The sequence below is a fragment of the Thunnus thynnus genome, chromosome 21 (assembly GCF_963924715.1).
Source record: "Thunnus thynnus chromosome 21, fThuThy2.1, whole genome shotgun sequence".
NCBI lineage: Eukaryota > Metazoa > Chordata > Actinopteri > Scombriformes > Scombridae > Thunnus > Thunnus thynnus.
The window spans coordinates 5,092,723-5,107,275 of NC_089537.1; the positions used below are offsets into that span (position 1 = coordinate 5,092,723).

The 14,553-nt window shown below is 43.4% G+C and overlaps 1 protein-coding gene across 1 annotated transcript in view; it reads left to right on the top strand.

Annotated features, from left to right (window-relative positions):
• The window catches only part of drosha (drosha ribonuclease III), a 91,464-nt gene that overhangs the window by 29,645 nt on the left and 47,266 nt on the right, over positions 1-14,553 (top strand). Inside the window, exons 17-22 of the mRNA XM_067578647.1 lie at positions 742-849; positions 8,196-8,334; positions 8,457-8,517; positions 8,896-8,955; positions 11,336-11,435; positions 13,773-13,875. Coding sequence (XP_067434748.1) covers positions 742-849; positions 8,196-8,334; positions 8,457-8,517; positions 8,896-8,955; positions 11,336-11,435; positions 13,773-13,875 — 571 coding nt within the window. The remainder of the gene's footprint in view (positions 1-741; positions 850-8,195; positions 8,335-8,456; positions 8,518-8,895; positions 8,956-11,335; positions 11,436-13,772; positions 13,876-14,553) is intronic.

Sequence of the window (14,553 nt, forward strand, 5' to 3'; positions counted from 1 at the left end):
CCTCCCCAGTACCACTAATTAAAACATGCGCGGCTCTCCCTCCTCTCTCACGCGGTGGCACGGAGGGGAGGGGGGGGAGGGTTAATGTGTGTACACCAGCCTTTGCTACAGTTTTCTTAACCGCTCCGACCGGCCTGCTTGATAAGCCTCCGCTAATGATCCCGTAGATCGGCTCTCTGACTGTCAGAGTCGTTTGCTGACCACTGACCACTTTCCGTGTCAAATCCCCTCACACACACACACTTCACCCACAACTCATCCCTTTTTTTTTTTACACTTTTATTTCTCTTTCTGGCACTCAAACTTTGTTTTTAATATATATGTGTGGGGTCAGAGAGGGGGCTGTCAGAGTTTGTCTGAATGTAAGTGTGTCAACATGTCGAAATGGGCTTCGATTTGACTGTCCTGTCCAAATGTGAATTTCCCTCCTCTGTCATTCCCTCTCACAGAGCAGCGATTGGGTTTTTGATTATTTCATCTCTCTGTTGCTGAGCACCACTTAATAAATAATGACTGGCTGATTGATTTCTCCCTCCCCTGTTCCCTCTATCAACCCTCTCTCCCTTTCTTTCTCACAATCTCTTCATCACACTTTCTCTCAAAACACACTCCTCTCACTCTTTTTTTTTCTTCTTTCATATAAGGCACGATTCTTCTTCTTCTTCTTCTTCTCACACTTTTCATGTTTCTTCCAATGCTGCATTGCCCTTTTTTTTTGCCAATTCTCTCTGTCCTCCGCAGCACGCCATGATGCTGCCTGTTCTCACCCATCACATCCGGTACCACCAGTGTCTGATGCACCTGGATAAACTCATCGGCTACATCTTCAAGGAACGCTGCCTCCTTCAGGTAATGCACGGTCATGACAGCTGCTTGCTTATAATGTGAGACTGTACCACAACCCAGTCTGCATTATTTAAAAGCCCGGCATAGTTAATAACTAACAGGATGGATAAGAAAAAGGAGTAGCCGGTTAGATAGCCAGATATAAAAAAAGTAAGCATTTGGTGGAGATCCAGGGAGGCAGCAGTCGCCTCATTATTGTGCCAGTTTCACCTCTGCAGGGATAGTTCAGGTGAAAACACAGGGCTCAGGAGTCAGCTAAGGTAACCCCCGCATACACACACACACACCGTCCTGAGTCATATCTCTGCAGCGAGCGGGCCCGGTCTGCTGTGAGTTGCAGTGACAGTAGTCAGGACAACAACAGCCTCCTCCGTAATGCCAGCTCTCTCCCCTTGTCAGGTCTGCAGCCTCAAGCTGTGTGCTCTCAGAGTAAGCGCCATGGCTGCCTCCAGCAATATTGAAGAGCTGTCATAACCTGATACATTAGAAATCAATGTGTTGTAGCCCTATACATAGTTAAAAAGGGGAAGGATGCATTAAGATTCGCTCAAGGCTCCGAATGTGTGTGTGTGTGTCTGTGTGCATGACTGCTCGGCGCTCCGGTTGTGTTTATGCGCTGGGATTTGCACGTATCGATCGATGATTGGCCTTTTTGTCGTTCGGCGTAATGACGACCTGTCATTACGAGTGCTAAAAAGGAAACACGGACCCACCGCGAGGCCGGCCCGACAAGCTGCGGCCCTTTCATTGGAGGAGATACGCACGTTTGAGCTCGACGTCTCTCGGGAAGAAGTTAATGGGTTTGTCCCTCCCTCCTTTTTCATTCCAATCCTTCATCTTCAACAAAATGACAAATAAACAAAAAGGAAAAAACAATCGGTTTGATCATAACAGTCGACAGCTCGCATACAGGCTGCTGCAGTGTGTCGCCTGTCACTTATGATACCGTGACGTCGCTCTGTGTGTGTGTGTGTGTGTGTGTGTGTGTGTGGACAAAGCAAGGGCTGTCAGCACTACAGGGATTGAAACGGGCCAAGTAAGGAGCCGTCATCGCTGGGCTTTACAGCACCTTCCTGTTCTCTTGCACACACACACACACACACACACACACACACACACACACACACACACACACACTCCTGCCCAGATAGGTTTGGACAGTAAGGCTGAAGCTTGTTCAAACAGCCGTCTCCCAGTCAAAGCTGGTTTCAGTTCCACCATCACTCTCTTGTTGATAGGTTGATCCCGATGAACTGAATGTTTTCCGGTGGCAGTTTATTCATTTCTAAGGAGAGAGAGACACTGACACCTCTCTTTCAATGTATTATAATCGTGTTTCTTTACAAAGTTTTTTGCGTTTTTGACCCCTGTAGCCTTGTTTTAAACACTACATGTGCTACTTCTGACAGTGCTTCAGAGCAATGAGGTGGCGATGGTGCAACAAGGAAGAATTGTGTTTACCTGTAGTATGTTGTGGAGAATCAGTGGGTGTTTGGAACTAAACATACACATCAGTGGCCTCGGGGATGTTTGGGGAAGTTTGATTCATTGTAAGGCTGTTTGCAGACCTGCACTCTTTAATCCAGTTGAATTGGACTCTGGTTTAACCCCTTGGTACAGTTTTTTTGGGGTAGATCTGAACACGGTAATCATACTGGTGTGCGGACTAAAATAACCGTACCGAGACCCTTTGAGGATGTGTCCTCAGTCTGGTCCCAAACCAACTTTAAAGCGGTTTGTTTGATCCGACTCATCTGCTAGGCGTACTCTGCAAGTTGCACCCAAGAAACATCTGACCAACGAGCGAAGTGAATGTTCTCACATGGTTCGAGTGATGAAGTTTCCCAACTCATCCACTGATTCAGACCAGAGCAAAGACCAGACCTGAGCTTGGTGTCCTCTATAAATGAGAAAGCTACAGACATTTTAAGCCTACAGGTGGTGAATATTTGATGCTCAAAAGATTTCCAGTGGAGTGTTTCTTTAAGGATCAAATTTAGTTTTGGAATAGGGGTGACCTTGCAAAGGGGAAACCTGGCCCCCCCTCCTGGTGTCTTGCAGGAAAGTACCTGGTGTCTGAGACCGGCAACCTCGAGGTGAAAGGCATTTACTGAGTTTAAGGATACTAAAGATCATTTTGCAGTTTATCCCGGAGAATGAAAGGGTTTTTCCTTTATATGACTGCGTGTTGCAGCGAGAAAGGCTGTTTGAATGTGTGTAACTGAACATAAAGATGGCTAAAAGTACTAAACAAAGACCAAGGTTGTATAAAACTGAATTGTCCTTGAAGTCTTACATACTATATGTGAGATATGTGAGCAAATGAAAATATTAAAAATGTATTGGATAGTTGAAAACCTTCAGCTTATTGTACTTAATATTATTCAATTTATATTAATGGACAGAAACAGCACAATATGTACTTATTTAAAGATTAATAAGTAATTTGACATCGATATTAAACACACACACAGTGCTATTGTTGGCTAGTGTGGGATTTCCTTATGTAGTTTTCAGGGACAATTAAGACTTTGTAGCTTGTGTGGCCGTTCTCAGTTTGGGGCAGTTGAATCAGAATTTCAGAATTGGGATTTTTGTTCTATCTTTGAAGGATAATGAGCCGCACTCCCATTAAAGGAATGAGAATTTATTTCCCGCTTTTTTTTTTTTTTTTTTTCATATTTTCTGTAGAAGAGATGAAAGCAGCTGATCATCTGGGAAACCAGAGAGTTGGGTGGGTCTACACAAGAGTCAATGCTTGTTCCCAGCTCATTCTCTGTAATGTTTTAATGAAAACATATCTTACGAATCAAACTTGCAAGGAGAACATATGTCATAAATGTATAATCACTATACTATTATGCTCAGTCGGTAAATCCATGGGTACATCATTCGGGTTCCTCTGTGTAGCTGCATACCTGTTATTGCAGTACAGAACGGCAATGCAATCATAGCATGAGGCAACTTGCAAAAACCCAGCCTGAGAAGTGGGAGCCTCTGAGCTTGGCACATCCCCCCGCCTGGCTCCAATGGAGCCACGGCCCTTTGAAGCTCCTCTTCTGAGAGCCTCCCTGTTAAACATTTAATATTTAAAACTTTGGTGTTGGGGTGGGGGGGGGGGGGTTTAGGGTTGGAGAGACATGTGTACATGGTCGCCACATGCTCCCACATCCACCAGACCCTCCTAATCCCCACCCCCCTGTTGCTTCATCCCCGTTCTTCACTTTTGACCCATGCTGAAAGAATGAGAGGCATCACAGAGGATCTCAATAATTTAACCGTACAAGTCCTCGGCCTCGGCTCTGATATTGCATGCTTTTGTTTGTGTGCCCGCACAAATGCGGCTGTGACTCTGTGTACAGAGTACAAGGGTATTTTATTTGTTGTGTTATTCATGGCGATGCATGTCCTGCCCTGGGACTGAATTGATACACAGCATGAATATTCCTTTATATTGTATATTATGTTATAATGTAACCTTAATACTGTATACGGTATATTTATTAATTAAATCAGGGATAGGACAGGAGCTAAAATGTGTTGTGATGCCAGCAAATCAATTATAAAACATGAAGCTACAGATTAATGCTTGATGCTGTAGATTTCTATGCGTAGGTTCTGATTTATTCAGTTCAGCATCAGATTTCACTGGTTGACAACACCATTGCAACACCAGATGGATATATTGTATGTGATCAGGCCATATCATGCTTTATTATATCCCCTGTAGCGCCTACATTTAAACTTTTTAATTCTTTTCGTGATATAGAGCAACAACGGGAAAGTTTGGCTTTACTCATTACTGAGAGTTTGCCGTGTAGTTGTCATATTTACATTCTTCGATTCAAGAGCAGTGATGAGCAGGAGATTTTCAGTGGAAATGGTTTCGCTAGACGTGTGAGACTGAAAACGTTAAGATTACTGAGCTTTTTCTTCAACTTCATGTTGTCTTCGCTGTCAGCAGTCTCCAATAGCATCTGAAAGTTGAGGTAAGCTGACCAGTTGCAGTTCTTGTTCTTCTTCCCTTAACACACCCATTAAATCCCCCCTTTACTCTGTAGCTGGATCAGCCTATCCAATACTGACCCATCTCCAGATATTAAGAGTAGGGCAACAATCAAATGCACAGAGAGACAAACAACCCTACAATAGCATGACAACAGCGTCTATAATGCTGCAAGCGACTGCTGCATTGACTCAGAACCGTCTCACTGCTTTGTCTTGACGTGAGAAGAACGTGGTGTCACAGGAAAGCAGCTCAATCCTCAAACAACACTTTTTCTTCCTAATTCCACTCTGTTCTCTTTTCTCCGTTAATATCCAAAATGCTTAAACACAGCCAAATCATTAAGCTCATTTTGGCTGTTTTTGGCGACTGGTTGGACATCATGCAGGTGTTTGTGGAGATCAGGAGAGACAGAATAATTTTGCAGATGTCATAATGTTATAAAATAAAAACCTGATATTAGAAAATCAATTTAAGAGCAGCCTTAGTCTCAGGTGATCCCAGTCCGTTCCCCCCTCCGTGTTGTTTCATGCATGAACCCTTATTTACCTGTGTACCATAGTAAATGATGCAGTACACGATAATGACATTGTTGAGTACTGTTTGCCAGCAGGCAGTTTGCCCATCAGTTTCCCTGCATGCGGGTGCAGAAGCGACTTCAGTCTAAGTCCACCGCTCGCTCTCCACTGAGCGATGATGTTTATTCCCGTTTAGCCAAAGGCGGTCGAGCAGCAGCCGAGGCAGCGATCGCTAAATCCTAAATCCCTTCCGATATTTTACGCAGTCATTATGTTGACAGGAACGGTTGCATACGTCAGACCTCTTCACAGATTCAGCTTAAGAGCCCATACTGTTGTTGCCTGCTGTCCTTAACTGTGAAGGACTTGAAGTGTTTACAGAATAACTGATGTATTTTGCTTGATACGTTTCCTTTCAGAGCACCAAACTCTGTAGTTCAGGCTGTGTAGTAGGCTTGTATCTGACATAGCACAATGGGGGATTTGAAATTGGAAGTAAATGTGGTGTTTGTTGTTGTTTTTATTCACATTTTTTTTTATCAAACTGTCAAACTGCTGAGAATTGCTAGATTTCTGCTTGTGTCATGTCAAAAACGGTAAGTCGCTTTTTCTTTCTCCCTTTTTTTAAAAAAAAAAAAAAAAAAAAGCTGTTCCTCTCAACCAAAAGAAAAAAAAAATACAATTGCTGTTGAATTTGTCGTCTCTGTGTTGAAGGCTACAAAGCTGAAGGCCTCTTGAGCAACTATAAATATTGAAACCTCTCTGTTAACGTTTTACATATATATCTCATTGGAGCTTGAAATTGATTTGAAGTTGGCTGAAAGGAGACAAGCATTTTGAAAAGCAAGCCCAGGGGGGGGAGAGTAGTTGAAGTTTTTTTTTTTTTTTTGGCTGAGATTAACATTCTCCTAATGTAAGATTGATAAAGGCTTGACATATCCTACTGAGCCCTATCTTTTTCCTTTTTCTTCCCTCAGCGAGTTTTGAGATGTTCAGCCGCAGCAGGCTTTCTAGGCACAGCAGTTTTTGTCCTCTTTTCAAACAAAGCTGAACGTCGACTAATATATTTCCTTCAGAGTTATTTTACCTCAAATTAAATTCCCACTATTGCCTCTCTTAACAGGTTTGAAAGTTAATTTTCATACAAACAACTTTCGCTGTGACAAAGAGGCAACAGGGACATCCTCTCTCTCCCATGACACATTTTAAGTACAGCGCTCTCTCTCTTCTCTCTTCTCCTTCAGCGATCCAACATTATTAGACTGATTTGCTTTGACCAGTCTTACTGTAATTAGTCATTAGACAAAAGAGGGAACGGATCAGTCTCTGTGGAGGCTTTCACAAGGCCTGAGGTCATGTTGTTGATGTCTAAATGCTGGCGGTTAAGCCTTTGTTGCTCACTGTGTGCATTATTGGCCCTTTTTCAATTAACAGTCCAGAATCGTTAACCCTAACCCTAAACCTCTCAGGAGAATCTAACCCTAACCCCTAACCCCTAACTCTAACCCCCTAACCCTAACCCTCTCAGGAGAATCTAACCCTAACCCCTAACCCCTAACTCTAACCCCCTAACCCTAACCCTCTCAGGAGAATCTAACCCTAACCCCCACCCTAACCCCCAACCCCCTAACCCCAACCCTCTCAGGAGAATCTAACCCCTAACCCTGAACCTCTCAGGAGAATCTACCCCTAACCCCTAACCCCTAACCCTAACCCTAACCCTAAACCTCTCAGGAGAATCTAACCCTAAACCCTAACCCCCTAACCCTAACCCTCTCAGGAGAATCTAACCACTAACCCCCACCCTAACCCCCAACCCCCTAACCCTAACTCTCTCAGGAGAATCTAACCCTAACCCCCACCCTATCCCCCTAACCCTAACCCTCTCAGGAGAATCTAACCATAACCCCCTAACCCTAACCCCAACCCTCTCAGGAGAATCTAACCCTAACCTTAACCCTAAACCTCTCAGGAGAATCTAACCCCTAACCCCCACCCTAACCCCAACCCTCTCAGGAGAATCTAACCCTAACCCCTAACCCTAACCCCCAACCCCCTAACCCTAACACTCTCAGGAGAATCTAACCCTAACCCCCCTAACCCTACAGTCAGGCCCTAAAAGTTTTTTTTTTAGCATAAAATGATAAATTGCTGAGTTATGGCTTTCACCTTTCAAAAAATCAAATTCTTATAAATATGATGCACCATTTTGCCATCTATAATCCAAGATGCTTCCACCCTTTGCTTCTCAGATGGGTTGGTGGTCAACATATTTTCTTCCATCCTGCATTAATGAATACCCCCGTCTTCTAACAGGGAAATAGGGCCTGATGTAGGTTAGAGTGACATTTTATGAGGGCCTGATGCACTTGTACGCTGTGAATTATGCTCATTGCAGAACCAATAAGTAACTTTTCCTCACCTTCAAAAGATTGTTTAAAAGTGACGTAAGACATGACTAGTTTTTCAGTTTTTTTATGCTTAAGTGTGCAACTGCATTGAAAAAGTTATCAAATATTGCAAGCTTGAAACTGGAAGGTCGACGGTTCAATCCCTGGACTTGGAGGATAAATTTAAGAAAAGAGAAACTTCAGTGAAACGTTCCTGAATAAATGAAGTTGAAAAGTTTTATTTGCTTGACTGACACTCTCTTGTTTGCCCAATCTCTATCTCGCTTTTTTAAAATACTAGTTTTACACTAGTTTTCATGCTGTAGCTGAAGTTCCCAAGTTCCTATAAAGGTTCCTGGGTTCTTGAAAAAGTTCCTACAGTGGAAAAAATGCCATATTTATCTCGTTTGCTAACTCCCTCATCATCTCTTCTAGCTGGCCATGACACACCCGAGTCACCACCTCAACTTTGGGATGAATCCCGATCATGCCCGCAACTCCCTTTCCAACTGTGGCATCCGTCAGCCCAAGTACGGAGACAGGAAGGTCCACCACATGTACATGAGGAAGAAGGGTGTGTGTAACCCCAGTCTCTCCTTTTTCTTCTTCTATCCTTCCTCTCTGTCAGATGACCACTCTGTCTACTATGGTCTCTAACCCCTCCACCCTTGGGATTTTTCTTTTTTTTTCTTCCAGGAATCAACACATTGATTAACATCATGTCTCGTCTGGGCCAGGATGACCCCTCCCCTTCCAGGTAGGCTGCCCGCGGGCACATATCTGTTCATGCTATCACTGACCACAGGAGCAATCAAAGGGACGATTCTGGTGATTAATATACCCAGCAGGCCCGCTGACAAGAAAATTAACTTTAACTGTGAAAGGAAGGGATATCTCAAGGGAAATGAAATGAGCTAATTTTAAGGGCAACGACTACGTATTATTGAATGTGAGCTGCTGTTACTCTCAAAGCGCTGATCAGGTGAGCAGGTGTGTGTGTGTGTGACTGAATGTACGTATGTGTGTTTGCCTGAAGTCTGTTTTTCTCCTCTACTTCTTCCAACTATCCTCATATCTCCACCTCTCTTCCCGTCTCCTCCCCTCATCCCCGTCTCCTCCCTCCCACCACCCCCAGGATCAATCACAACGAGAGACTGGAGTTCCTGGGTGATGCTGTTGTCGAGTTCCTCACCAGGTGAGAAAGCGCCCGCACATCTTTGATAGACTCAACCGCTAATTGAAGCCGACTACAACACTATCGGCCTTTCTCTCTTTCCCCCCCCCTCCTCCCCCCTTTCTCACCCTCTCACTCAATTTTCCTCTCTCTCTCTTTGTCTACATCTGTCCGTGTCTGTCACAACCACGCTCTTCCCCATACTTTCGACTCATTCAAGACAGTGATTTACTGGTAATTGGAACTGGGATGTAATCCCCCTCCCCCCACCCCCTTTTAACGGCCTGAAATTCTCCATGACAACTTGCAATTAGCTGTCTGGAATTGCTGTCTGGAATGCTGACTGTGTTATTGACTCCCAGGTGAGTGCGGACGTTACTGCCCGGCACTTACCTAAGCACTGTGCTAATTATATGTAGCTATTATTAATCTCACACACCCACCTATCTTGCTAGCAACCCACCTAACTTCTGTACTTCTATCTCCTCCTCTGAGTGGATATTACCACAAGAAAATATAAAGAAAAAAGGGATTTCTGTCTTGCCACAGGGTGTAAGACTCAAAAAGAATAGATTATCTCACTTCCTTTTGCCCGACTGCATAACTTCTACCACCAAAATCTAATTCGTAACCCTCAACGCTAACACTTCCACAACACTGAGCATTCAGGAGCAGGATTAAACCTTAACAGGAACTGACACCGGGGCACACAGGACGCCGCTTCAGCTCCTTATGTAGAGTGCAAGAGTGTTACAACGAAGGTGGTTAGCCTCTGTTTCTCTAGATATCTCTGGGTATGTTTTGCCACTTTTTTTTTTTGCCTCCTTCCTTCTTCCCTCTTTTCCCTCTGCCTTCCTTCTTTGATTGTTAGCGTCTGACGAGACATGCTTGGCCTACGCTCTGGCCCTCTGAATTATTTATCAGCCTCTTGTCCAGTTAAATGGGTACAGCAGATCCCAGCCAACTGCCTCGTGCACCTCCAGCGCGCCGCTGCCCTTGGAGGCTATCAGTGCCTTCCGCTGTCCAGCCAACAGAATATTTTTGCACATTTGAATTGCCCCAACACGAGGAGTTAGTGCTGAACACAGGGAGGTCACAAGATGATTTAAAAAAAAAAAAAAAAAGGGTCAGCAGCAGATGATGTAAAAGAAACAAGTCCACTTGCAATATTTGTGATCCTTCCTGAGCAAAAAAGTAAATATTTCATAAGAAGTAGTCTGAAAAAAGTTAAGGTAAGTTTTTAAATGAGTGAAATTGAAGATACAGGGTCTGAAATGGCCAAACTAGAAGTCATCTTTTGGAATCGCATGTTACAACACAGAGCCGCGAGCCTGCATCACATCTGTTCTGGGATTTCTGAGCCATAAAGTTTAAGAATCGACGCCTCGGAGCGTGTAAGGAGAAAGCACGTGAGAAATTGATGAGAGATGAGCTTCAGAATTACTGTCTGGAAAGAGCCACAGTTTTTATATTCACTTAATGACCCTTTGATGTTCTGCACAGTCGGCAAGGTTGATGGTTTACGGCGTTATGAACGTTTGAAGGCCGTTTTTCTTCATGAATGGAATTTATCTAGAGAGGATGTCCCAATCTATGTAAGATTTATACTTCTTGACATATTCAAATGTATAGTATACATAGTAATTCAGTATTTCTCCAGTAATCTGCTCATAGAAATGAGGTTCTAGCTTCATTCAGGTACAAACAATCTTTTTTTGTAGCCCAGTGTGACTGACACTTTTGCCAGCAAACTAAGTGTCTCTTGTCTAATTATTTTTCATTACACTAAGTGGTTTTTATTAATTCCAAGTGCTTTGTTTTCACACTAAGATCCCCAAACATCCTGACAAATAGACCTCTCGTGAATTTGGAAAAAAAAAAAAGAGAACACCACCTGCTTTCCTCTCTTTGTCAGTGATTAGAAATGACTGAATTAAATGGCCTGTTTTTAATTCAAATGAAATCAAATGACACGCCGTGGTTAGGGAGACGCTGGACCGTAATGAAAATGGAACCTGCTCGCCCAGAACCCAGCTGTGGAACCACTGAAGCGCATGCGGGCCGTTTCTGGGCTTCCGACACAGACCCTGGAAAGGCTGGAAATCTCTGGAAAATTAATTGGCGGTCTTGAAAAGTTTGGAATTATGAGGGCCAAAAAAATAACATTTTTCAGCTGGTTTTTAGATTTAAATAGTTGTAAATCCACTTATTCTTACTTCTGTTGGTCTGAAGAGAAACTTTCTGTAGGTGTCAAGATGGTGATGTGCGGCTGCGACTTGCCTTTTTTTTTTTTGAACATTTATGGAATATTTCCAAAATAAAATGTCTACAAACCCTGAAATCTGTGATCTAGTGACTTGTTCTTCATTGTTTAATCTACATTTCATTCCTCTGTCCACAGCGTCCACTTGTACTACCTTTTTCCCAGTTTAGAGGAGGGCGGCCTGGCCACCTACAGAACAGCCATCGTACAGAACCAGCACTTAGCCATGCTAGCCAAGGTAAACTCATAACAAGTCCTCCTTCCATGCAGGTCAAAACAGTGAAAGGTCTGCGAACTGACAGGAGAACACGTTGGAGCCGGTGTTATTGTTTTCTGTCTTGCCGTTATGACTTTGCTTCTTTCTAAGGGGGCACTGGGGAAAAGACTAATTTTGTCTTACTGCCATTCCTACCCCTCTTTTTTTTTTGCCCTCTCAGGTTTGTAATTGGAGTTAAAAGGTTGTTGTTTTGGAGGACTAGACTAGTGCGGCTGGGGTCCCTCCGGGCCCCTAGAGGTCTTCCTGAAACACTCTCCAGTTCCTGTTATTGTTAAGGTCCCCCCCCCCCCCCCCCCCCCCCCCCCCCCGCTTCCCTCCTTCTCTCTCTCTCTCTCTCTCTCTCTCTCTCTCTCTCTCGCTGGCAGCATTATAGAGCCGAGCAGCACTCACTGGCACGTTTGTAAAGAACACAACAATAATCGTCCCGTGATGTGGAGAAAGCAATTAAAAACTTCAATCTTTCATGTCGCTCCCCGCTGAATACAAAGATGCAGCCGCCCGAATCTGCATTAGTGCTGTGTAGCAGTTTGGCTTGTTTCAATTTGCCGCTCGCGGTAAAGTGAGTGTGATACAGTGTTCGACGTTGCCAAGTTGTTTACCAGGCTCCTCTAAAGCCGTCTGCTCAAGAACACTCGCAATTATCTTTCAAAAAATATCTTCAGCGAGCAACGGCACAATCCGCCACTTCACTTGGAAGGCTTAAAAGTCAGAATGGGTTCCCTCTGAGTTGGAGTATTTATGAATTGTGATTTAATTTGTGTGTGCGCAATCACGGGGGGTGGGATACCACCAACGGTTATCAGCCATAATTAAATAGCACCCTGACTGTTTTTTTGCCGGGGACTCGTCTGTGGTGCGCTGCCAGTAAAGTCAAGTTGGGCTACTTTTGACTCGGCTCAGAGAAATAGTTGCAGAAAAGTTTCACTGACCGAACAGTCCCACACGCCAGACACACATTTACATTGAATGCAAACAATATTATTGGATGTTCAGTGTCTTTGTTTAATAGCATCTTGAGTTGTTGGGTGAATTAGGTGATTTTTTTTTTTGCAAAACTTTACCATATGGGCTTGTTTAGTCTTAGCATTGATACTGGTCACAAGTTTATTTGTGCAACCTAGTAATGACATACATCATCATCTCACTGGGCTTTACACACATCAACAACAGCTCCAAACACAGCTGAAGCTCCATCACAAAGAAAAATTACCTAAAAGGCTTTACATGTTTATAAAAAACATGGAAGAGTCCATTCAAAGCATATACATCTTTCATTCAAGGACAACAGTGAGGTCAATAAAAATGTCAAAAATTAAATAGTTGTAAACAAGATATAAAGTATTTTATTAATACCAATGAAAAATGATGGTGTTGCAGAAGCAGAGTCACATAAAAACAATGAAACAGGACACACAAGAAGGTGCTGTAGCTAAGAAACGCAATACTGTACAGATAATAAATAATATTTGTACAATACAATATATGCACAATATTGCGTTCTGCACAGATTGACCTTTCAAAGATTACAATACAATTAACTTTACACTGAATATATGAACTTATAATACATGCACACACACATAAACAGAGGTATTTTTATATACAGGTAAGTAGTAACACAAGGACATGAGGTAACATTATAAGACAGCAGTGAATAGCAAACTGCAGGTTGTTATTATAATAATAATAATAATATATAGTCTAGTGTAGCAAGTTCAATATCAGTTTTTCTTATTTTTTTTTTAGAGTTATTGAGGTAGAAGGTCAGTGGATGCTGCAGCTTAAAGCCCACGTCTCTTTTCTGAGTATTTGTAATACTAATGTTCTGTATGTTGTAGGAAGTAGTGAAAGAACGCACTTCTTTTCAGAGAGAATGAAGGTCACCGCTGTACTATTTCACAATTTATCTTGGGATTATCTATCGTGTCTGTGTGTGCGTGCCAGTGTAATTTGTTCACGTGCGTACACACGTGCGTGCGCGTGTGCGAACAACTCTCCTCCTGTGTCGGCTTAGTGCATCATGCCACAGCTGGACAACACATGGACACATCTGTCAGTGCCATGAAGTAGAACCTTTTCCAGCAAGGGCAGGCAATCTTTTTCATTTCCCTCGAGTTTCTTGCACCCCTTCCCAGCCCCCCTCCTCCTTTTTTCCCCTTGTTTTCCATGGAGAGCCTATGAAAATGTGCAATACCCCAAAAAAAAAAAAAAAAAATGCTATTACTTTTTGAAGAGGCTATTACCGGGGGTGTCGGCGGTGGCACGCTGATATGAATATGTTTGTCTTTTTTGTTACAGAAACTGGAGTTAGATCGCTTCATGCTCTACGCACACGGACCGGATCTGTGCCGGGAGTCTGACCTGCGACACGCCATGGCCAACTGCTTCGAGGCTCTCATCGGTGAGATTCCCACAAGACATAGAGATAGGAGGAGGAGCGAGGGGTTGGTGTGCAGGAGAACAAAAAAGAGAGGGAGTGAACTGAATATGTTAATGTATTCCTAATAGGGTAGATATACTGTACATACGATGAAAACAAATACTGTCTCTTTGCTCTTATAAGCACAGTACAAACAGCAGTAGGGGGTTTAATACTCTAGTGTTAGTGGAGGTATCGGTAATGCCTCTTCGCATTTATGTGTTTAATTCACCTCCTAAGTTCATTTGCTTTGAATAAAATTGAATCTTTTAATAGTCTAATTCAGGTTTGTGTGTGTGTGTTAAGCTGTGTAAATAGCTGCAGTGGATCTCCCATTAGATCCCGGACACATTACCCAGCTTTTATTGATCTCAGGAGATGCGGTTTGACCTCTGGCTGGACAGGCAATCCCCAGAGCACATCTCTCCTTTTACCCACACCAAACACATACACAAGCTGGCTATTCATCCCCCGCTAGCAGTTCAGCGGTAGAGTTTGTGAAGTGATTAGGACCCCTCGCTGGAAAAAAACACACACACACACAAACAAAAATCTCGTTGTTGTGTTGGGGGGGGAACGGTCTCTCTCTCCATCCAACTCCATGGGCGCAGCGCTAAGCTAAGCTTCACTCCTGGAGAGCTGCAGAGTCGGCAGCTTTTC